Here is a 25,794-nt window from a genome sequence, read left to right on the forward strand (position 1 = left end):
AAATCTAATAATCTAACAGGTATTTCATTTTTTAAAAAAGCTGTGAAACAAGAAAACTGAAACTCAGGAAAAATTGCAATAATGAAAAAAAAAAAAGTAAAATCTCACTTCTACAGTAAATATTTGGTCACCTGTATCATCTGTAGTATATTGGAGATGGAGTGTGTGTGTGTGTGTGCGTGTGTGTGCGCTCTATGTCATTTTATCCTTTCTGTTTTAGTGGTCATTTGTCCTCTGGGCTGTGTCATTTGTTTAACCATTAAATATCTATAATGTTACCCTGCCTGTTCTTGTGTGTTTGCAATAGCTCTTTATGGGGAAAAATATATATATATATACGTGTGGTTGTATACACACACACACATATAAGCACGCCTACACTTACACGTATGTGTGTGTGTGCGTGTGTGTGTATATATACATACATACATGTATATGCACATTTATATGTATGTATGTATATATATATATATATATATATGTGTGTGTATATATACATATATATATATATATATATATGTATGTATGTATGTATGTAGGCGTAGGCGTGGCTGCATACGTTCTCATATACGTACACTGTGACGAAGCTCCGCCCCGCTAGTTCGGTAAGCCACAGTTTTTCCGGGATCTCGAGACCAGCAGCCACGCCTTCGTGCTTTTAATGTTTTCGTGGATCCTCAGTCTAAACCTTGTCAGCAGCGTAATTAAAGACTGTAGGTTTGAGTTCGAGACCGAGCTGCCCGTCTTCCAACCACTGCTGCTGTGTCCAAAGGGTCGAGGTAAGCGACATGTAACTATTAGATCCATCGCTTCAGATCTTTGATTCCAAATGAACATGAGTCGGAGTCAAAGGTTTGTAGGTGGTAAAATACAACTAAAGATGTTTTCTGAATGAATCGGTGTCAGAGTTAAAATCGGCATACATATGGCACACCGACTAGCTTGTTATCAGACAATACGTCAACTTCAACAACAGTTTGTTCCGGATGCTGAGTGTTTTTCTTCCGGACAGTATTTAAGCTAGCGTTACACAGCGGTTTGTGGGGTTAGGGACGACATACTTAAACCTCATCTGAAACTGGGACCACTTGGTGTTTGTTAATGCTGCCGTGATCAACGTGACTTAGTAACACAAACACACAAGGCTGACATGACTTAACTAAGGATCTACCAGGTGGGTGAGTGAACTGACAGGGAAGGGGACTACAACTGGAGGGTTTTTAGTGGGAGTTTGGTGCTAGGGTCTGTCTGTCAGGGGAAAAAGCAAGTTTCCCATGAACAAGATAAACTAAACGACCAACCACCCTGTGCAGGAGATCAGGCTCATTGTTGGAACAGAGAAGAACCAGTCCAGCCAGATGGTTCTGCTCATTGTGAAATGACAGAGTTGGGCAGAGCTGACCTACTTTGTACTTAGTTTTTTTATGATCCTTCAGGCATCTCTTCTGCTTTTATGTTGTATGTACCTCATGAGCCTGCCACACTCTCCACCTCTGTGCTGAGCTGAACAGCGTCTGTCTCATTGTCATGCTGAAAATACAACTCAGACTAGTATATTATTACACAGCTTAATCTGATGCCAATGTGAAGGCACACAATGAGTGGAAGAAAAAAATATTAAACAATAAACAGTCAGGCCAAGGATGATAAAACACAATGAGAAATAAAATATATGGATATACTTGTTTTATCTATCATTGAGAGGATAAAATGTGGAGACATGAGTCCTAAAGAATCAGCTCTGTGGCCTGCTGGGGTGGAGCAAGTCATGGACTAAAATGTCTCAGTGTCCAGTCACTTAACCCCTTTCCCAAGTAGAGTCCTGGACTATTACACACCAACATTATGCAGACACATTCAAAATTATAAAACGAGAAATCTCGATTTAAGAGTGGAAAAACTTAAGATCAGAAGCACAACACTGCTCTATCCGGTTGAGGCAGTTTGATGAGGTTTTCATTAATGTAGTCTTACTTGTAAATCACACCCTATTACCTGATGCATAATCTCAGACTGACTGAGTTACAGATCCATTGTGCACAAACGACAACTGCAGCCCCCTGAACTGGAGGAACTGAGAGAAGATTGATTTTCTCTTCCTACTGTAAAGTCTGAAGCAAAAATACATGATTTTATTTCTTACCAGTATAATGTATTGCAATCCTTAACATGTCTGAAGTATGCCTTGTGTGCAGCTACAGGTGAGGAGTTTGAATTAAATTGAAACATACAAGTCTTACCGGTAACTAATACCTGAGGTTATTAAGACATAACTAGAGTTGATAGAGTTAGTCAGTTAATCACAGGTTGCAGGATTTTCTTCTGGACTTCTTGGAATTGCACTAACCTTTCCACCCTTTCACAGTCGGCATGTCAGAGGAAGGTAAATCTATCATTTGGTAGACTTTGTACAATGTGTGTGATTTCTTTGTGTAGTGGGTGTGACTGTGTGCATACTTGAGGTTCAGGAGTTGTCGTTTGTCTTATCACAGGTTCTTTGAGCACACAGTAAGTTCCCAGTGTCTGTAAATGTCATGTCATCATTCATCTTATTAGCCAACTCATGCATCTTGAGCTCACACAGACAGAGTTCATGTGACCTGAAGTTAAATGAAGTGTCTTGTTTGCTCAGTTTTCTTGTGGTCATTGGCGCTTTAATCCAACTGCTTTCATGATAAACTTTGTGCTTCGTTCCCCGTAGGGGCTGGTATTATTTGTCATCTTTCTCTTACAGTTGTGCTGGAAAAAAAAAAAAAGTAGTACAAATATTCAGATAATATTTTCCAATGCCTTACTCTTTGAGACGACATCAGGTTTTTCCAATAAATTTTCTTTTTCACAAAAGAAGCTGAAGTTGTCAATTTCTGTCTGAACACAAGCAGCTCCATTTCTCAGAAGAGAAAAACCTGTTTAAAACCTGGAAACATATTATTTATTTCAAAATATCAGACCAAAGGGAAGAGGATTATGAATGACATGTGATGCCTGCTTTCAGCATGTGACTGGAGGCGTTACGTTTTCAGGTTGTGTCCGTCCTACCTGTTCTCATGAGCACCATACAGTATCATAGGAGGATTTGAATTTGGCCTGTAGGTCAGAGTTTATTGTGGCTTCACAAATTAAATTTGTTCATACGCTAATCATGGCCACAGGTAGAGCTTAAAATAATACCTGTGAGGACATTGTTGTTCCTACATCAGTAAATGAACCCAGATAGGAAGAAACTGAATCTTATTAAACATGTAGTAAATTTGAAGTTTGGTTGTAAATTAGTTTTGTCCTTGATTAGTTTCTGTTTTTTTTTTTTTGTTGTTGTTTTTTTTTGGTTTGTTTTTTAATTTACCAGTTATACAGGGATAGTTCTAATGGTAATCTTCACCTGACAGTATGTGTTTGAAAACCTTTTAGTTTTAATAAGGGTCACACACGAAGTTTTAAATGTTACAGAGAGTCCTTCTCCTCTCCTCTCCTCTCCTCTGTCTGCAGTATTTAGTTTAGATCATGTCTAAGACTGGAGTAATCCGTGGGCTGGAGATGGAGACGCAGGTGGAGGCATCAATCATCCGAATCCCACCGCATCACTACATCCATGTCCTGGACCAGAATACCAACATCGCCCGCGTGGAGATTGGACCGCTCACCTACATCCGCCAGGACAATGAAAGGTTAGAATCTCCACCCAAGTCTGGGTTAAAGTTGACATTACCATGTTGTCTTCTCATTTTAGCCGTTTTCCTCAGACCTGTCAAAGACCAAATTACTTAATTAATTCTGAAAATTCTTGCAGCTTATTGTTTGTATTCTTGACAAGCCAAGATCCACGATGCTGCACGTCTTATCAAACTGTACTGAAAAAGTGCATTAAAAAACAAAAACAAATTTCTTTTGAAATTTTAAGAATTGGACTTTTAGACCTTCATTGTCTACACCAAACTTCAGATCACTGACAGAAACACACTGAACTGTGAAATACTGGAGGAGTCTGAAGAAATAATCCATCCTGTACTCTTTTCAAGGCCTTTAAGAAAACAGCCATCCTAATTTTTAAATTAGTTTTACCTGAATTTCAGTAACTAGAGCAGCAACAATAATAATTGTAATTCAGTATTTCCATCAAAAGCACCAAATATTTATATACAAAATTTCTAAAGATTTTCCTTGTTTTACTTATTTTTCTTGTTTCAGTTTATAGACAATTTATCAGTTAGTGTCTGTAGACACACTGTAGTGTCGCAGAGTGTATGGGACACAAACAGGACTTTTCACCTTGAGTCTTGTGATTGATTGATCCACACTGACACACATGAACAAAATGTGCAGATTAAGCTGATTTCTTCTGTTTGCTGAAAGGAAACTCTGTCATTCTTCAGTGACAGAAAACCCACTGTTCACTTTTGGTGTGTCATTATATTTTTATTGTGTCACAGTGACAAAACTGGACTGGATCAATGTGACAGTGCTCTGTGTAATCTGCCACACTGCAATCTTTGTGTTCTTTTCTCTTTTTCAAAAGCCCTTTATCCAAGTAGGTGTGTACAATGTCATTAGATTGATTTCCTGTGATTTCTATAAGGTTTACAAGCAGAAAACTGGTTGATTGCATTTTTAGACACACGACTGTAAGCAAAGCATGTGACTTAGTATTGATGTGGTCAGCTATGTTTACTCTGTGCACTTCTGCTTTACTTGTATGCCTTGTACACAGGAAATTAAAATTGTGTAATGTGAATACATCATTACTTAAAGTACAGAATTTCCTTCCTTCTGGGCTCACAGACATAACACCTCAAATTTAGATATGAATTATTTGAATAACATCATTAAAACCTTACTTTGAATTGAGGTCCCCAAAAAAGACATCGCACAATATTTTAAGTTTTCTAGTTTCTCAATGCCACTGTTGTAAGAATGTGCATTGGGCATTAAATCAGGAGACATGCTTGTAAACTGTCATTTTTAAGGAGGTTCTTAAGCATCTAAGCTTTTGAGAGTGGCCAGACTATTGGATCATTTAACTTAATAACTTAAGTTACATGATGTTAAAGTTAAATTTATTAGTTCTAAATCACTAACCAGTCTACTATGAGTGATGGATGGAGATGCTTGCTCTTCCTGCAGGTTCTCCATCACTGCAGAGGACTTTTGAAGCTCTGTTAAAGAGACTACAGCAGGGGTCTCCAGCCCTTGTCCTCAAACGCTACTGCCCTGCTTGTTTTCCCACTGTCCCTGCCCTACACAGTGCTGATTACCTCTCGTTTTATTGCATTATTTGCTCTCATCATTTAGATTAAAAAAACAGTCAAATGTCAGATGCAATGTTTAGGTAGAACCAAACCCAAAGATATAAAATGGCAAAAAGCAGACAATCAGGAAGTAATCCCAAATTCGCCTGTTTTCTCTCAGAGTGCTCTTTTCACCAGTCCGTATGATCATGGTGCCGCCGCGCCACTACTGTGTGGTTCTCAACCCTGTGGCCCGTGATGATAACGACGAGGTCCTGTTTGACCAGGCAGGTCAGGCCAAGCTCCGCCATGCTGATCTGGAGATCCGTCTGACCCAAGACCCGTTCCCCCTGTACCCTGGAGAGGAGATCCAGAAGGTTTGTAAGAGGCTCAGCCTTTTTAAAGTAGGAGAAACTAGGAAGCGTCCATTTTGTATTTACTTTTTAGAAAGTCAATTTTCACCACATAGATAAAATTAATCACATTTTAACCACATTGTTTCTATTTGTAACATAAGAAATAATGTTTATCCAGTATCGTTTCTTCTTCTGTTGGCATGTTTGATAACCTGTGTTTGTCTTCCAGGACGTGACTGCGCTGCAGATCGTTTTTCCAGACACAGCTCTGCGCCTGCAGGCACTGCTCGACTTCGAAGACAAGGGAAAAGAGAAGAGAGTGGCTGGAGACGAGTGGCTGTTCGAAGGACCAGGTATGGTCCAAATACTTTCTTTATATCTAAATGCTAAAATTGAATATTGAATATTTAGTTGAATGCCGTTTTTTTTTTTTTATTTTTTATTTTTTTTTTTTAAATTCTGCTCGAGGTGAAGCAGCGGTTAGATCATCAGTGGACATGCACTGAAAGTCTTTTGTGTGATTCAGTACAGGTGTTGTACAGAAATTATGACTGTGACTTAGATATTGTCTTTTTGTTGCAGGGACCTACATCCCAAGGAAGGAGGTGGTAGTGTTGGAGACCATCAAGGCAACAGTGATCAGGGAGAACCAGGCCATCAGGCTCAGAGCTCGCAAGGAGGGAGTAGACAGAGGAGGAGTCCACAGAGTCACAGGTGTAAAATGCACAGCTATTGTTGGTCAACATGTCCTCACTCCCATAGTAGAAATCTGAAACTGGTCCTCAAACTGTTTGCTATACAATTACATACAGACACATCACCTTTTAACTCTAATGTCATATTAACCTTAAAACTAGTCTTTACTCCTGAGGTTTATGATTCATGCTTTGTGGAATTGCTTCAAAGTGAATAATACAGGGTCTCACAAACACACACACACACTAGGTTTACCTTCTGAATGGCTCTTCCTCCTTAGAACAGAAATTTGCAAAGCAAAACATTTTAAATGTGTGTGCTCTACACATTTGTGTTACATTTAAATAACTCGTAAACCTCGTTCAGGATGTATAAAAAGTAAAGAGTTGTTTTTCACTCAGCTGTGTGAACAGTGCAGTCAGTGCTTCAGTGCTTTATAAAAATAGTTTTAGTTTGCACATATGACTGAATACGTGTGTGTGTGTGTGTGTGTGTGTTGTCCAGGTGAGGAGTGGCTGGTCAGTAAAGTGGGAGCGTACCTTCCAGGTGCCCATGAAGAGGTCATTGACATTGTGAATGCTTTCATCCTGACTGACAAGGTGACTGAAACCTTCCCTCTCTCTGTGGTTTGATTTCAACTGGCTGAATGGCTCCAAGTAGGAAATGGAAAACAGGAATCAGTTCAAGACTTAAGGGCACCCAGACATATCCTAAGCACAGACAGCAAAGACATGATAATTACGACATTGTACTGAAAAACCACTGATTAGTTTGATTAATTCACAAGATCGATTCCTTAATACAGACTCTGTTGTGACAAACTCTGAAGTCTTTAGTCTTTATAGTCAAACTTTTCCCCTTTGTGTGTCTTCAGAAAGCGCTCCATGTTCGCGCCCTGCGTCCCTTTAAAGACGCCGGTGGGCGGGAGCGCCGTACAGGGGAGGAGTGGCTCGTCACCATAGCTGACAGGGAGGCACACATCCCCTCTGTTTCGGAGGAGGTGGTGGGGGTGGTGGATGTGACCACTCTGAGCAGCAGGCAATACTGTGTGATCCTGGAACCTGTCGGATCCGACGGGAAACCCCAGCTAGGCCAGAAGAGGGTGGTGAAGGTGAGGAGAATCGGTCATCTTTGCGATTCCTACCACAGTGTTTGAAGAAGTCTGTGAACTGTTGTGTGATTTATTCTGTTTTATATATGTACTTGTCATCCAAACCAAACCTAACTTCCTTTTTCAACCGGTCAAGGCAGATGGCCGCCCAAACTGAGCCTGGTTCTGCTGGAGGTTTTTCCTCTCCACTGTCGCCATGTGCTGCTCATAAGGGATTTGTTGGGTTTTTTCTTTTTTGTGAAGTGCCTTGAGATGATTGAATTGGAACTGAATTGAAAAACCTTTTGATTCCACAGGGTGAGCGCTCATTTTTCCTGCAGCCGGGTGAGCATCTTGAAAACGGCATCCAGGACGTGTACGTGCTGTCTGAAGAAGAGGGTCTGGTGCTGAGAGCTGTGGAGGCCTTCAATGATACCCAGGAGGTGAGGAGAGCAAAAAAAGAAACATATTGGTTTGGTTTATGGCATCTGTGGTTACCATGGTAACACTACAGCAAACAGTGGCTGGAGCAGCTGCAGAAATCAGCATTAGGCCAGCTGGTCTACTGTATCTGTTTACAGAGCAGCCAAACAAACATAGGCTGTTTTAAAGAAGTCAGTCAGTATTATATGGCTTCATGCTGCTTTCCACAGAGCACCTCATGCTACACACAGGCTTCTGGTTCAGGAATACAACAGGAAGAAAGGCCACAGAGAGCCAGCAAAGTAATCAATAAGATCTTAAAAACATTTCTGAAATATCTAGCAGCCAGGTTAGGGAGGTTAAAATAGGTGAAGACATAATTTGCTCCTGCCTTTGCATGTGTTTTTCCCTATCCAGATACAGATTATATTTCTAACCCTCCCTTTACCCCTGGCAATGAAATATGATCTGTACCTGGGTATATGGATTCAGAAAAACACATGCTATAAATAGAGGTAATTATTGACACTTCCTGTTGAGAGTCATACATAATATCAACAAGGAGGTTTGATTTTGAGAGAAACTGATAATACAGCTGATGACACACATTAACACTCTTTTTCTTTTTAATGCCTCTTTCTGATCTGCTGACTGACTTTAAGCAGTGGAGAGGAATGAAGTGAGGGCGGAGCTGGTAATCTCTGTTTGTTCACTGATGTTTTTAAAGCTGGTCTTGTGCAACTGGGAGATTACAGGCAGCTCCTTACTAAAGCATACTTCATCTTTATACAGAGGTGTGTCATGGTTAAAGATGACCTACAGCCTACTGCAGATCTTTTAAAGGTGTGCCTCTGTCCTTCACGATCAGACGTTTAAAGTCTTGTCTGGCATCACTGAACGTTGTGGTTGAGTTATTGTGGCCTTTCCAGGAAAAGGGAGTGGCTATTAGTGTGACAGAAATACCATGACTAGGGAGAGGGCACAGGTGTGTTCCTAATTAAATATAAATTTGACATTTTAAAATAGCAACAGTTGTAAAATTTCATCACGAAGATCCTTCGTGATGAAATTTTACAACTGCTGTTGTCTTTGAATGTCAGATTAAGTTCTGTTTTTTTTTTTTTCTTATTCTTCCTTTTCTGTGGCTGTGGCATGGGCAAAAAGCCCAAGAAGAATTTCCCTTTTTTGGACAATGAAGTTTAAATTGAATTGAAACATAATTTTTATGAGCTACTTTACACAAAAGTTGGACCATTGACAGCTGAAGTTGATCTGCTTAAAGTATCGATACAGAGCATCAAAGTTTAGCTGGAAGACTAATCCCCTGAAACTGATATAAGATTTGTTAAATCTAAGAAAAATGAGGAACATCGGACTTGACCTTTAATCTAACTGTCTTTGTAACCACTGACCGTACGGTGTGCAGCTGCAGGGAACGAAACTCACTTGCATGCAGCCACTGTGTTGTGATGTCATGATACACAACAGGGAACCATTGTTGTTTTTAGATGTGTAATTTTATAGAAATGCTGATCCAGATATTTCACTGTTGAACTATATTTTAATGGAAGTCTAAGCATCTTTAATTACCACAGGTGGTGTTTACACAAACACAGAGTGGAGTTTGCTGAGGTTTCCTGGGAAATGTCCCATGAGTCCCAGGTCCCAGTTAATACCTGACCAGTCTCTGGCAACAAGCTAGAGTCCAAAGTCTGAGAAATGATATTGTTCTGTCCTTCACTGCACCATCTTCCCTTCCTAACCTGGCTAACCCATTATACTCCTACTCTCTTCTTCTCTCCTTTCTTTCCTTTGAAACAATCCATCCCTGCCCTCTCCTGATACAATATTCCTTGATAATTTCACCATCCACCCTTTTAAGTTTTCCTCCTCCTCTTCAAATTTCCTCCACTTTTTTCTTTGACATTCTTATGGCATTGATTTTACTCTCAGAGCCTCTCTCCAGTCCCTTCTCCTCCACTTCCTTCCTCCTCTCCTCCACCACGCCAATGCATCACCACGTTAACCCTTTTCTCCGTCCTCCTCCTCTCTCTGCCCCGTTCTCTCTGCCAGCAAGAGGAGGAGGAAGAGGAGCAGGATGAGGAGCTGCAACAGGAGAGGGCCAAGCGCTCTCGTAGGAGTGGCATCCTGCGTCGCCCCGGGGACCGCTGGATGCTGCGAGGCCCCCTCGAGTACGTCCCCCCGGCTACCGTGGAAGTGATGCTGAGACGACAGGCCATCCCTCTGGATGAGAACGAGGGCATCTACGTTAGGGACATCAAAACTGGAAAGGTGCGAGTCACAGGACTTTGCCTCATTTGGACTAGTGTGTAATTAGAAATAGGCAGCCAGTGGTGTCATTAGATATAAATCTTTAAATCAGACACATTTCTTTCCTGTCTGCACCGTTGACCTAACCAAAGTGCCCATTAGCTTTTTGGCAACACACTTTCAGGTCTCAAATGTCTGAGCATCCTTGAACGTGTCAACATGAAGGCTTCTAAGAAGCAGCTAGAAAAAGGCTGGCTAAATGATGATTTTGATTGAAGGTCCACCAGGATATATTTAGATTAGTGAATAAAATGTAGTGTTTGCAGGAAACTTGGATGGATTGATGGATTTATTAAACACAACTAGTCTTGAGGATTTAAAAAAAGAGCTATGAGATAGATTGCTTTTTACTGTATTGTCATTGTACAGCGTCCCTATCAATTCACACAATAATGACTGATTAGCAGGTTACAATCAGAATGTGATCAAAAATAAATTGCACAGATCAGATTAAATATTGTAAAATTAATTGCGTGGATCAGAATAAATACTGTAAAATTGCACAGTTCAGATAAAATGATGCACATTCCAATACAAGAGCCATTCAAGGCACATATCACTGTGGGAAAAAGCTAGAGACTATCTAGTAATTAAATGACTAGTCTTTTTTTTTTTTTTTTTTTTTTTTTTAATGACTTTGTGGATGAACTCGACTCTCACGTCTAACAATCTATACAATCTCTGAATGCAATAAGTTTAAAACATAAATAAATAAATAAAATTGTTTGTCCCTAATTAAGGCATGAATCACATAATGGGTACATCAAGTAGCAAGTTTTTTGGGGTTTTTTTTTTGTGGTTTTTTTTGGTTTTTTCAAAGTACTCCAATACTCTCCAATATCAACAACAGAATCAAAACCACAGAAGATTTTGTGTTAGCATCAGTGTAGGACTCTCATGAGGCAATTTCCCTTCAGTCTTCAGCTGAGTTCAGTTATTTCATGTCTTTCATTACCAAAAAATAAAAAGACACAGATGTTATTTTAGTGTTGATCCTAACACCAGCGTGTCCTCCTCCCTCTTAGGTGCGTGCAGTGATTGGCCACACCTACATGTTGACTCAGGATGAGGAGCTGTGGGAGAAGGAGCTCCCTCCAAACGTCGAGGCGCTGCTTTCTTCTGTTGTCGACCCACTAGCCAACCGCTCTGACCGACGCATGGTAACAGCAAGTGGGCCGAGGGACAAGACCCGAGTGGTCTCCTACAGGGTCCCCCACAATGCTGCTGTCCAGGTCTACGACTACAGAGAGAAGAAAGCCAGGTAGGACTCAGGCTTGGTGTCCTGATGAGCTGTGGAGGTTAAATGAACTGGCTGAAGTGGTGATGTTGCGGTCTTGTCTGCAGGGTGGTGTTTGGACCAGAGATGGTGATGCTGGGACCTGACGAGCAGTTCACTGTGCTATCCCTGTCTGGAGACAAACCCAAGAGGGCCAACGTCATCAAGGCCGTCTGCCTCCTGCTGGGACCCGATTTCTGCACCGACATCATCGTCATCGAGACAGCCGACCACGCCCGCCTGCAGCTGCAGCTGGCCTACAACTGGTAACGCCACACAGCACAGGGACAGTTGACCACCACCGCCAGCAGAGTTAACATTCAGCACATGAGTTTCAGTGTCATATCACTTTACATATCTGCTTCTACTGTGGGAGTGTCATGTTGCGAATGATTCAGAAAAGAAAAGTCGTATTTGATGAGCTGACCGTGCAGTGTCTTTCTCTCCTGTTTATTCCAGGCACTTTGATGTGAAGTCTCCAGTAGACGATGCCGATGCAGCGGCTCTGTTTTCAGTCCCAGACTTCGTCGGAGACGCCTGCAAAGCCATCGCCTCCCGGATCAGAGGAGCCGTCGCCTCCGTGCAGTTTGATGATTTCCACAAGGTTTGTATTTCACTGTCCTCTGTTCTGTCAGTATCAGTGTTACAGGCAGAAAGGAAAAATAAAGAATTTTGACCTCCTTAAATTACCTCCTGACATACCACTAATGTGTCCTGTTTTGCACAGTTAATTACAAGTCGCTCATACAATACTGAGGATTAAGATTTTCTGCTTTGTTTTTGCCGCATAATTGGGAAATGAGTATCTTTGTGTTATGGACTGTTGCTTGGCCAAAACTAAACATTTAACATGACCATCAGTTTCCTTTCTCCTTACGACTGGTAACGAGTAAAAACTATGATGAATAGCACATTTTGAATCTCAGTAAGGTATTCTGTCATAATTACTGTTCTCTAAGACAAGAAGCACCAATATATTAACATAAAATCATGGTATTGTGACAGAATTTGAGCCGTCCTCGCCAATGACCATTTGTGTCTGCAGAACTCAAACCGCATCATCTGCTCAGCGGTGTTCGGCTACGATGAGAAGCTGGCTGTTCGTCCCAGGCTGCACTTCGCCCAGAACAACTTGGTGATCAGCAGCGTGGACATCCAGTCTGTGGAGCCCGTCGACCAGAGGACAAGAGATGCCCTGCAGAAGAGCGTCCAGCTTGCTATCGAGATCACTACAAACTCTCAGGAGGCTGCTGCAAGGTCCGAAACACCCCACACACACACACTCACACAAACACAAACAAACATTTATGGTTTAGACAGAGGTGCAGCCAGATGTGATTTAGTTTACTGCAGCTTAAATCACATCAATAAACTGACAGTTATACGCAGAATACAAGACATTTTATTTTAATATCCAGAATAACAGCCAGATACCTAACTGTAGTAGTGATACTTAATTGCTTTAAGGTAAGAAAATTCTGACTTTAATTTTCCTATTAGAAACATCGGTTCCTGATCAAACTGTAACCTGAGCATAAAGTTACAGTTTGGACTTGATGTGTGTTTCTAAAGATTATTTATGAATGTGTAAATTCAGAAACATTAAGAAGTCGTCCAGCTTTGTGACATCTTCTCTGCATGTGCAGGCACGAGGCGGAGCGTCTGGAGCAGGAGGCTCGGGGGAAGCTGGAGAGGCAGAGGATCACAGACCAGGCCGAGGCTGAGAGAGCCAGGAAGGAGCTGCTGGAGCTGGAAGCTCTCAGGTAAATGCAGGGTCATTGGTGAAGCATCAGAGGAATGTTAGTTATTTTGATCTAGAAGTCAAAATAGCTTTCAGTTGTAATGAGTGCTATAGAGTGCGACATACTCTATAATTTAATGGATAAAGTGGATTTTGTGTTAGCTGCTCTTCCTGCAGCCTGTTAACCAGCCTCTCTGTGATTCAGTGCTGCTGTGGAGAGCACAGGAGCTGCGAAGGCTGAAGCTCAGTCTCGGGCGGAGGCAGCTCGTATCCAGGGAGAAGCAGCCGTCGACGAGGCCAAACTGAAAGCTGAAGCTCAGAAGATCGAGGCGGTATGTTCTGTTACTTTTCACTATAGTTGAGCCCCCAAATATCTCTACAGTAACATTATGTAACCTATAAAGTGCAATACAGTCGCCACTTTAATCTGGAGTAGCTGGATATATTAATGTGTGACATTCATGCATATCTTATCTTTATAAACACAGCAGTAGTGACAGAGCATGAGTTGGGGGGGGGTAATATTATATTTAATTCCGTGTAGTCATTGACATGGATCATAAACTCAATGCAATCCTGTTTGTTAGATGAACGTATTCAATATTTATTCAGCCAAAACCTGATGGGGACAGTGTTGGTGCCAGCAGAAAATATTAAAAATGACCACAACTGACTCATCTGTTTCTGGAACTGACAACTCATCTCAGGGTTAAGCAACTCAGTTTTCACTGGAATGCCTCACTGTTTCCATCTCTCCATTCATCCGTCAATTTTAAAGTGCATGTTGGTTTTGTTGTTGTTTTTTTTTTTTTACAAAATCCAAATTATATAGTCCATTGGATTGTTACTCATGTTACAAGCAGCAGGATTCCAGCTCTTTTCATCTATTGAGGAAATTCAACTCAGTTTAAATAATAATGAGTATTCAGAATACTTTCTTCCAACTCTGGCTCCTTCACTGTTGCACTTGTAAATAAAAGCGTTCACTCAAATATTAGTGTTTCTGTTCTAACATAATATAAACAACACGGTGACCAAACAAAAGGCACTTTTAAATAAGATAACTCTGGTTCCTTACCAAGTGGACCATCCTTGTTGTCCAAACACCATCCTGACTCTAAAAGCAAACCAGGTAAAAAGATACTCATGTGAACAAGCATCCTGCATGCGTGTGTTTGTGTTTGTTTGCAGGAGTCAGAGCTGCTGCGGCTGGCGAAGGCTCGTGAGCAGGAACTGAACTATAAGAAGGAGATGGATCGTCTGGATGTGGAGAAGCAGGAGCGTCTGGCTCAGATTGAGAGTCAGCGCTTCAAGCAGCTGATGGAGAGTCTGGGCACCGACACGCTGAAGGAGATTGCCAGAGCTGGGCCCGAGCTGCAGGTACTGTACTACCACTGCTGCTGAGGAAATAACTTGCTTTAAGAAACATATGGGCCGTTGTTTTTGTCTTGAAAGTAAAGCAAATTATGAATTTCATGTACACATTGTAATGTTTGCAAATCCATAGACTGATATGGTTATTCCTCTGTGCCATAGACCTCCATTGTTGTCCAAAAACACAGCAGGGAGCTACAGCTCTTCAATGGCTGACATTGCTTGACAAAATACTTTTTCTTAGCACTTGGTTCATTTTTGAAATAAGATGTATCACATGCATGTCATTGTTGAAGAAACATGGCACACAGTACAGCAGTGTAGGTCACTAGTGTTTTTAAAAGCTCTCAGACAGTGGAAGACTAAAGCACAGACAGATTTGCAAACGTCACAGTGAGCACTTGAAATTCATTCCTGGTTTCGCTTTATGGGATTTGTGGAAAATAAAAACACAGAAAATAAACAGCCCTGTTCTTGAAACTGTAAAATCTAATTCGGCAGAGTGAGGTTCACGTCACCAAGTTAAAGTGGACTTACCGTTAGGTCCATAAGTATTTGGACAGTGAAACAGTTTTTGTAATTTCACCACAATGGATTTGAAATGAAACAGCCAAGGTGTTGAATTGTAGACTTTGAGCTATAATTTCCCAAAAATACTGCATTAATGATTTAGGGTCTACAGCCATTTTTTTTACATCCACCCCCATTTTCAGAGGCTCAAGAGTCATTGGACAAATACACATCAAATAGTGTATATACTTTATACACTGATGAAAATCATTTGCAGCTATGTCTGCCTCAGGTGTGTATCCCATGGACATGACCAGACGCTGAGTTTCCTCCTTTACTTTCCTCCCTACTTTACTTTGCCAGGCCTTTACTGCAGCTGCCTTGCTGTTTGTTTGGAGGTCTTTCTGCCTGCACTTTTAGCTGCAGTAAGTGAAAAGCTGCTGCAATGGAAAATTCTTCTGTGGCTGAGTCAGTGACCTGACCTCCGTCCAACTGAGCAGCTTTTCACTTACTGAATACAGCTGATTGCAAATGATGTTCATCAATGTAGAACATTTGTATGTCAGTTTGTCCAATGACTTTTGAGCCTCTGAAAATGAGGTCTGTGTATGAAACTATTCTATTACAATATATATATATATATATATATATATATATATATATATATTTGTCTAGGTGCCATATGCTGCCCCTAAATTCAGCCCTCCACTCAGCTCCAGTCTCTGATTGGTCACCCATACATAATAAAGTTCATCAGAAATGCTCATCACAGTTTGGCCTTCAGATTTAAAACTCGTTCTGCTTCTCATCCTCCAGGTGAAGATGCTCCAGGCTCTGGGGTTGAAGTCCACCCTCATCACAGATGGGTCGTCACCCATCAACCTCTTCACTACAACCAACGGCCTGCTGGGGGCGCTGCCGGGACAGGGACAGGCACAGTGAGGAGCAAGAAGAGAAAGAATCAGAACAGAAGACTTCCAAAAGGAAAACGCAGCAGATGCTCACCCTATAATACAACACAGGCAGTTTAGGCAAGTTGTTCTGTCAGCTGGTATATGGTGTAACCTTTGCCTATTTAAAGGTTCACTTCATGGGTTTTGTTTGGTGGCCTCCTAGGTTTTAATACTCCACAATTCTTTGACAAAACCAGGCAACATATCTTTTAAAAATAACCATTTTGATGTCATGATTTGCAGCAGTTGACGAGACTGGAGTTCCCCCTCCAGGATTAACTAAGACAGTAAGAAAAAGAGCAGCCAGAAGCAATAAATAAGAATAAAAGGTTTATGAGGGATTATTTCCATTCAGTTAATAGCTTCATAGTTTATTGGGTAGAATTTTCCAGTAAGATTACAACTTGATTTGTCAGACATAGATGTTCCGATTATTAAGCCATATACATCAGGGTATAATTTCATCTGGGTAACAGTTTATATGACAGCATATGTCCAGAAATTAACTTGGAACTGGTTGTACATCACATTTTGTAAATCTACTGTATGGAAAAAAACTCTGCAGGTGAGATTTAATTTAGAAAAATCTGCACTGTTGCTGTAGATACAAATTTTAAAATTTATACTCAAATGAAGAATAAGGTTCAATAGAAAAATACCAGTTTTTTGTCTGTGTACAGGCTCACAGCAGGAAACTGTTAATGTTAGGAACTGAAATCCTGAGTTTTTGCTCAGGTCTACTCAACGGTGATATAAACTCAGCATAAAATTATATGACACTCAAACTCCAAAACCTAAAGAACCTGAGTTCTTCAGTCTCTAAACTACAACTCCCAAGATGCATTTCAGTAAGAAGCATCATCGTACTTCACATCGCATTCTGTTAAAGCTAAAGCTTGACAAAACAGAAAGCTCCAGTTTATGGGTCAGTCAGGGATGAATTTAGTAACAATGGTAACAGTTTTTGTTGTAAATCACCATGATTAACGTGCATTGACTTCTTTTCCACAACAGCATCTGTTAGATTGCTCTTAATACTGCAATACCCATGAGCCTCAGCTGGTATTGCTACAGAGAAGAAGCCAATCGTGTGTGAATCAGAATAGTAACACTGAATTTGAACAAACATGGCGCCACAATTGTCACGTAGTGAAATGTTAATGAAATGCATCTTGGGAGTAGTAGTTGACTTCTGTCTTATACATTTAGATCCGGCTTTGGTTTGTTAATCAAAGGACCAGATATTTACGATCACAGTTGCTCATCTTTTGCAGTCCAGCTACCAGGTCCCATAACACACAGGCTATGGAAACATGAATGCTACTTTTACTGTAGGAACCAGAGTGCCCCAAATACCTCCTCTCTCAACAACACTGTGATGACTTTAAAATTAAATCTGTGTCCAACTGTACCGACATGTACTCTGTAAACAGAAAAGTTGGCCCTGGTGTCTTGTGTTTTCTCTGTTTAATGTGCTGAAAGATATTTGCTGACCTGGTGGTTGAACTCTAGTCACACCTGCTTCACTTTTAAGCTGTGATGACAGTTGAAACTGATGTAAAACCTTCAACCAGAAGAGCCTGGTGGAAAATGACTCTTTCAGGATGACTTTAACTTAACTGCACTTTCAGTGGAAATGAAATTCAGAACTTTGCTTTGGAGCAGACAACCGCAAAGACGACACATACTGTGTCAGTGCTGCAAATGAAGAACTGTGCCTAAAAACGTAACCGTTTAACAGCCAACAATACTGTTTCTGCTTTGCACTACATGCACTTGGTTTTCAAACTTGCTGTTTCTACTTTTTAAAACTGTGTGAAGACATTAAAGTGCTGCTGCTGTCCACATCTTTATCTCTGCTGTGGTATTTAAACTCACTTCAAAACTGTGAGAGCGTTTGCTCATTATGAATCTGTTTTTACACTTGAGTCACATGTTTAATCAGGTATCCTAAAGATTTTTTTCCTTTTTTTTTTTTATGCTAATATTTTCAGACCGAGGCTATACTGCTGCCGTGACTGATATTACATTTAAATACAGCGTCAGAGTGGGATTTAAAGCAAAGTGTATCCTACAGTTTATTACATTCTTGATAGTCAACCTAGTTATTGGTGAGGGTTGAACATGCCTATCTAGAGGTTGAGTCATGGCAACTGGACTTCTAGTTTTTAGGTCGAAAAGTTTCACTACTCATCCAAGTAGCTTCGTCAGTCTAAGAGAAAGCTGGTATGGAAACTCCGATTTATCTTTCAGGTTGGTTTCACTCCACCTCTAGTCCCATAAACTCATTAGGGGAGCTATGTAAATCAGGTGAGACCTACTCTGACTCCTTTCTCAAACCACCTCTCTTCTCTGTTCATAATATGTACATCACCCACTGCAACACAAACTAGTCATCAGGGCTTTATGCCACAGAGCAAACAACATCCCTACCTCCATGGAGGCCAAGAGACAGGAGGACACACACTTGAAGACAGCCCTCAAAACCTGTGGGTGCCCTAAGTGGACTTTCAACAAGGCAACACCCACATCAGGCAGAAAAACAAGAGACAGAGCTGAGCCTCAAGAGCCACAGAAGAAAAACCTGGTCATTCCCGATGTAGCAGGGGTTTCAGAGAGGCTTAAATGGGTTTTTGGGAACCTTCTGAACAGCTACTGACTAACAAGACAGAAAAGAGTTTTTTTCCGCAGTCTGTCTCTCCCCTGTTCTTCGTAAGAGAATAAAAAGAGTCGGCTTAATGGCAAACTGATGCCATCTTTGATATTTCAGACTGGCTGAAAATGTATCTGGAGCCCTTTGTCTAAGCTACATATTAACCTGTCAGGGAGTAAGTTCTCCTTAGGGCATCTCTTTGTGCAACTCCATGCACACAGATGTTTACTGGCACTTAGAAATAAAACTCTTTCAGCAAGGCAGCTTTTTATGGGACGTGTGTTCATATCACTGTCATGTGCAGTTTAACAATTTCTGACCAATTTACGACCACAGATCATTTATAAGTTAAAGATATTCTGTTCTTTTGAACAGTGCTCATTACCACATGTATCAAATGTCAGGAAATGCTTTAGCCACAAACAGAAAATCTATCCAGATAAATAAATGATACATGATCTGTCACTGTAAATGTTTGGAAATGCTGCTTTGTTCAGTCAAGGAGTGTAGATCATCGACATGGACCCCTAACTAACAACACATGCCCAGTTCCAGCTGTCATGTAGAGGGCAGCTATAACGGGATGAGGTTTTACCACCACGATAAGGAGGATGTGATCGATTCGGTTTAAACTGAAACCAAATCAAAGGCCAGCCATAGCAAGTGTAGAAATACACAAGTAAAAGTCCTGCATTCAAAAATAAAAGTACAAAAGTAAAGGCATCAAGATATACTTCTGGTACTAAAAGTACTCATTAGGCTGAATGGCCTTGTACTCTACTGTATATTAAAGTATTACTCATGCATTAATGTGTACATCACTCTAATGCTGCAGCTGGTAAATTGGAGCTACTTACAATATTGAGTACATTCTGAGTTTCAATACAATCATCTCTTAACCTTTAATACCATCATTTGTACATTTTATCTTGCATTATTAGCTGAATCTCTAAAATATGTATCTATAGCATCAAAGTAGTAGAGTTAAGTTAAAAGTACATAGTGTATATAGTCAGAGGTTCAGATACCCATCACACAGTATCCTCAATGCCAAATTCATTGTGCAGCACGACAATGTGTCCAGACACAGGCAGTCAGTGAGTATCTGTGTTCAGAGACCAGAATAACACGGTGTCCTGCAACAGATGGTGGGACCCCCACAGAGCCCTGATCTCAACATCATGGAGTCAGTCTGGGATCACATGAAGAGATAGAAGACACTGAGACAGGCTAAATCCACAGAAGAAAAATAAGCAGTAATAATTTGTAAAGAAAATTTATGAGTTTTAAATGTTTTTCATGGAAACAAAGTGATCTAAAGCCTTTACCAACAGCACCACAAATGTAGAAAAACATTTGGGATGATGATGATGATGATGTAACATAGATGTGATCAGTAATAAACATGTAAAATCACAGGTGTGGATGCTCAGATAAAGATGCTAGTTGACTTCTGATGAAAAGGTGCCTGCAAACATGAACGCTGCTCTGAATATGTATCATCAGCATGTCCTTCTGGTTCAATGCGGTCATTAGGACTGGACCGGTATCACAGGGGGACATCAGGACAGAAGGGACTGCAGCCAAGCAGATGCAGATCAGGCAGAAAAGGTGGCTCCTCTTTAATTCAATTCATCGATTGGATAATTCAGTCGGGGAGGCTAATGAAATCCTTCAAGGTTGACTGTAATTCTCTCCAGCTGTCTCCTCTCATAATTTCCCATTATCATCTTTGTTAATCTGCCCATCGCTCTCCTCTGTCCCTCACAGACGCCTGCTGTGGTCTGTCCTTCATGTCTGTGTACTGTAGATATTCAGGGTTTATCGGTTAAACAGATCATATTAAGCTCCATCAGCAATAAGGAAAACTACCCTGAGTCTAGTGCACAGTTACAATTAGACTGAAAACGCATATATGACTGTGCAACTGGCCTATCCTTGAATTAAGATGCTGTGAATGAGAACATATCTCTAAAACAGTAAAGAAGTTATTAATCAGTTAATCAAATGACTGGAAATTAGCAGGCAGCTACAACTGAACTGTTTTTTTGACAGGTAAAATGAGCAAATTCCCCGGAGCTCCTTACAGCCGAGTGACGCTGCAGATTCTATTTATTGCTTTTGTCACTGTCACTATAAAAATATCTGCTTTAAAGTCTGTCCTGAAGTGTGAACCAATAATCAGCCAACCAGATGTTAAAGCACTGGATACACACAACTACAATCACAAACTCACTTTCTCCTGGAAATAACTAAATTTTGTCTGTGGTCATGACATACTATGTTAAGGCACAATATAGCATACTATATGTACTAAGGTACAATATTCACCATGTACTATAATTAGGATCATTTTCACCACGTGCTACTGCAATATTTTCATCTTTTGCTGAAATAAGGTGTAAGTTTCACTATATGGAATAGTATAGTATAGTATACTTAGGTATATCACAGCACAGTGGCTTAGTGGTTAACACTTTTGCCTCATAGCAAGAAGGTTCCTTGTTTGAAACCCAGCAGGGACCTTCCAGGTACTTCAGTTCCACAGTCCAAAAACATGTATGTCAGGTTCATTGATGACTCTAAATTGCCTATAGCATGGTCCACTGGAGAAGGAAATGGTAACCCACTCCAGTATCACTTACCAAGAAAACCCCACAGGAGTCACAAAGAGTCAGATACGACTGAACGACAAATAGTAAGGCAGAAATATTATGCCAAACTATATTAAGACATAACTTTCACCACATACTAACTGTTCAAGACATTAAAATTAATCATCACAGTACAACACCAAGTCAGTTAAACTTCAGTGATATCAGTCTGCCCATTGAGGAGAGAACTGACCTTGAATTAGTTTCAGCTCGCTGCAAATAAAAGCGACAACAGGTGCAATGGAGAGGCAAAGCCAGACAACCCCCAAAATGTGAAGGGTTTCACATGTGTTGGTCACAGACAAATGCTTTATCCTTCCTGACTGATTCTTCTCAGGTTTTGTGTTTTGTCTGTGCCCTTGTCACTACTGGTAGCATTAGGCAGCGCAGTCAGGTTGCACAGGTAGTCCAAGATGTCCTACTGTTACACCATAAGAGCGGGACAGGGTCATAGAAGGGCAACAACCCAGCAGCAGGACATGTATCTGCTCCTTTGAGCAAGAAGGAACAGGAGGAGCATGTTTCCCTGACCTATGGAACAGTATGTCCCAGTACATCTGAACCCACCAAGTACCACCACTGTCCAGGAGCTCCCTGATGTTCTGATGCAGGTCTGGGGGAAGACCCCAAGGACACCATAACCCGTCTCATCAGGAGCCTGCCCAGACATTTCTGGAAATGCACACATGCACATGGAGGCCATACACACTTCTGAGTTACATAATTAGTTGCTGTGATGAAACTGATGCAACATGGATCCATCCATCCATTATCTATACCCACTTATTCCTATTTAGGGTCAGGGGGATCCGCTGGAGCCTATCAACATTAATCACTTTGATTTGTAGTGTGATTTGTGATACAGCGTCAGTCAGTGTCAGTGTGATATTGTGTCCATGGACTGATGATTTTAGTTTCACCTTTATGTCAATTTGTTCTGAACAAATTACACACTTTACATTACTAAAGTTTTTTAATTTGAATTAGTTCATCAAGATCTGATGTATGTTGCCTTAATTTTACTGAGCAGTATATATTAAGGCCCAGTTTTCATGTCAAAAGTCTATTGTTCACCACATATTGTACAAAGGCATAACATTCATGTCATTCTGCACTACATTTTCATGAGTCTACATTTTTATCCATTGCATTACATGGCTATCTCTAGTATCTATGGCAGTAATGTGGTTATATTTGGAGCTAAAATGCTCCATATAGCATTAGGCTAATTCTAACACCACCATGTCTGATAAGGAGAAAGAATCTCCCTCTTCCTGGCACCAAGAGATACCAGGCATCCTGAGCCTTTTCTACTGAGCACTTTTGTGCGTGCCCAATGAGGACATGGTCGTGTAACACCCCTATGACATATTTGTGCCAGAACTGAACTGAAAAAAATATAACTGAAAAATTAAAAATGGAAACTGAAAAAAGGGCAGCACTGTGCCTTAGTGGTTAGCACTGTTGCCTCATAGCAAGAAGGTCCTGGGCCTGCAACCCATCAGGGGCCTTTCTGTGTGGAGTTTGCAAGTTTACTCTGTGCTTGTGTGGGTTTTCTCTAGGTACTCTGGTTTCCTACCAGTCCACCCTTCCTCATCTTCCTGATTCTTCAACACAATCTTCAGTCTTCATACGCTGACTTTGACTCTTTAAGGCTCAATGTCATTCAAATTGACATTTTAAATTTCAGCTTATTTTTCCATTGCACTCCTTCACTGTCACATTTTCTGTTTGTTTGTGTGTTTTTTGTTAGTGTTCTGTACTTGTGGTTACAGCTCAGTCTGTCTCCTCATAGTGTGTGAAACTCATACTGACATTAGCTCTAACAGAGTCATCACACTCAATTCAAGTAACAGAAAACAGGGCACACACACACAATTTATAGATGGATGGATGGATGGATGGATGGCTGTATGATGAATAAATGGATGGATGGATGGATGATGGATGGATGGATGGATGGATGGATGGATGGATGGATGGATGGATGGATGATGAATAAATGGATGGATGGATGGATGATGGATGGATGGATGGATGGATGGATGGATGGATGGAGGGATGGATGGATGGATGGATCAATGATGGATGGAGGGATGGATGGATGGATGGATCAATGATGGATGGATGGATGGATGATGGATAAATGGATGGATGGATGGATGGATGGAGGGATGGATGGATGGATGGATCAATGATGGATGGATGGATGGATGGATGGATGGATGATGGATAAATGGATGGATGGATGGATGGATGGATGGATGGATGGAGGGATGGATGGATGGATGGAGGGATGGATGGAGGGATGGATGGATGGATCAATGATGGATGGATGGATGGATGATGGAAAAATGGATGGATGGATGGATGGATGGATGATGGATAAATGGATGGATGGATGGATGATGGATGGATGATGGATGGATGGATGATGGATGGATGGATGGATGGATGGATGAATGGAGGGATGGATGAATGAATGATGGATGGATGGATGGATGGATGGGTGGATGGATGGAGGGATGGATGGATGGATGGGTGGGTGGATGGATGGATGGACGGATGGATGGAGGGATGGACGGATGGACGGATGGATGGATGGATGGATGGGTGGATGGATGGAGGGATGGATGGATGGATGGATGGATGGATGGACAGATGGATGGATGATGGCATAGGCAGAAATAACTCTTCGGGGTTATAGGATGAGGTAGTCAGGAGTCAGGTTAAGAATAAGAGGACAGAGGTTAGATTCAGCCTGAGGTTAGGGAAAACATACTGTATTTATGGGAACTAGACTTAATGTCCACCATAATCTACTCTGGAGCTTTGGGATCTAACAGTAACTAATTGGCAGCAGTGTCACAGCAGACATTTTACATATAGTGCATCATGATGAAATTTAGTGCTATGGTGAGTATTTAATGCAGCAGCACAGGGGAGAAATAAACTGTAATGTGTGTGTTCAGGGTAACATGTCACCCAGTGTAACAGTGTGGCTCTGTAGTACAGAGGAATAAGACATTTTCCATTGTCTGTAATGTACATGTGGCACATGCACATTCTTATAATCAAAACATCTCCAAACACTTTCATCAAGAGTGTTTAGAGTCATTTAGCTTCTGTCTCTCTTCTCTTATCGTCTTCACCACACATACACCCTCCTCCGTCTCCTCCCCTGCTGCTCCATCTCCCCACTCTCAGCTGCATTATGATGCACCACCTCCCACCCCAACCTCCATCTCTCTTCATCTGTCTCTTCTCACTGTGTCTCATTGCCTTCCCACTACTTGTTTCCTCCTCCGCCTCCTTCTTCCTGCAGCCTCCCACACCCAGATACACCCAGAGACACGTTGCCATTAATCTCAATTATATGCCTCTTCTTTTCACACCCACACACACAACACAAGCGCTTTTTTAATTTAGCTTTTCTTGTTTCTTGTCTTTTCTTTTTACAACTCAAACTCACTATGCAATCGCCCTCTTTTCTTTCTTCCTTCCGTCTCTCCATCTGCTAATGCCCTCCCACCCTTCCTCTTGATCTCTCCTCTTGAGTCACTCAATAATTTATAAGAATCTAAATTTCAAATGAAGTTCAGAGAGAGAGGGAGATCTTTTATTAACAGTAAGGAACCAGACCTCTCTCCCTTTCTTTCTCGCTGCCCCATCCTTGCATCCCGGGTTGCCTCTCGCTCCCTCCCTTTCCAACAGTTGCCGTGACAACATGCTCTCTCGTCCTAGAAACAGGGTGTAAAAAGAAAAGAAGCCCACTCCCTTGTTACGTCTCTCTCGCTCCTCATTTCTCTGGTAACCCTGACAAATAAAAGCATCACGTAGGGCAAATGTGGTGCGACTGGATCAAAGCTATTGACTGAGAAAATTTATTTTGTGAATGTGTTAAGGATTCACATTAATGCTTATCAATTTGATTTTCCATATAAAAAAAATGTGCAATACAAATGAAAAAACTGAGTTCAAAATAGTATTTAACTGGGATTTATTCCCTTCAAACATGATCAAATACTCAACATCAGTAGTCAAGATCAAGTGTATCTTCGATAAATGTAGTGTTACACCCATACTCATTCTGAATGCTTCATCAAGCAGCCACTTTAAGGCATGCATAGGCACAAAGAGAGTCTTGTGTCAGGAGATAGCAATAATAATAATAGAAGGATATAATGAAGTCAGCCGACAGTCTGCTCATGCTTACAGCATCTCCCTGCCTTGCCATTTAAAAAAAGCAAGCAGGAAGCAGGTTATACTGGGCAGTACAAACAGTAGATAACCAGATAAATACAAAAGCGCTCCAGAGAATGAGAATAGAAATATAAAAAAATACAATGAGCAGGTGTCAACAGAGCGTTTACAAGAGAAATGAAAATGATAAACAGAAGTGAAAGAAATGACCACATAAAGCACAGTATTATTGGATTTTTTTCTGTCAGGAGCCACTTTAAGGTGTGAACCAAAACACAACATCTGTACACCACTGTGTGTTCGAAATAAGAA

The 25,794-nt window shown here is 41.0% G+C and overlaps 1 protein-coding gene across 1 annotated transcript; it reads left to right on the forward strand.

Annotated features, from left to right (window-relative positions):
- Positions 1 to 611: 611 nt before the first annotated feature.
- mvp (major vault protein) lies at positions 612 to 17,825 on the forward strand. Its single transcript, XM_026324054.2, has 17 exons — positions 612 to 779; positions 3,487 to 3,665; positions 5,404 to 5,599; positions 5,808 to 5,931; positions 6,161 to 6,292; positions 6,779 to 6,873; positions 7,149 to 7,385; positions 7,682 to 7,807; positions 9,861 to 10,079; positions 11,144 to 11,379; positions 11,463 to 11,660; positions 11,854 to 11,998; positions 12,440 to 12,651; positions 13,041 to 13,157; positions 13,341 to 13,467; positions 14,327 to 14,515; positions 15,836 to 17,825. Exons 2-17 carry the CDS (start codon positions 3,502 to 3,504, stop codon positions 15,959 to 15,961), a joined length of 2,643 nt encoding a protein of 880 aa, XP_026179839.1. The 5' UTR covers positions 612 to 779; positions 3,487 to 3,501; the 3' UTR covers positions 15,962 to 17,825.
- Positions 17,826 to 25,794: the final 7,969 nt, after the last annotated feature.

The sequence above is a fragment of the Mastacembelus armatus genome, chromosome 8 (genome assembly GCF_900324485.2).
Source record: "Mastacembelus armatus chromosome 8, fMasArm1.2, whole genome shotgun sequence".
Classification (NCBI taxonomy): domain Eukaryota; kingdom Metazoa; phylum Chordata; class Actinopteri; order Synbranchiformes; family Mastacembelidae; genus Mastacembelus; species Mastacembelus armatus.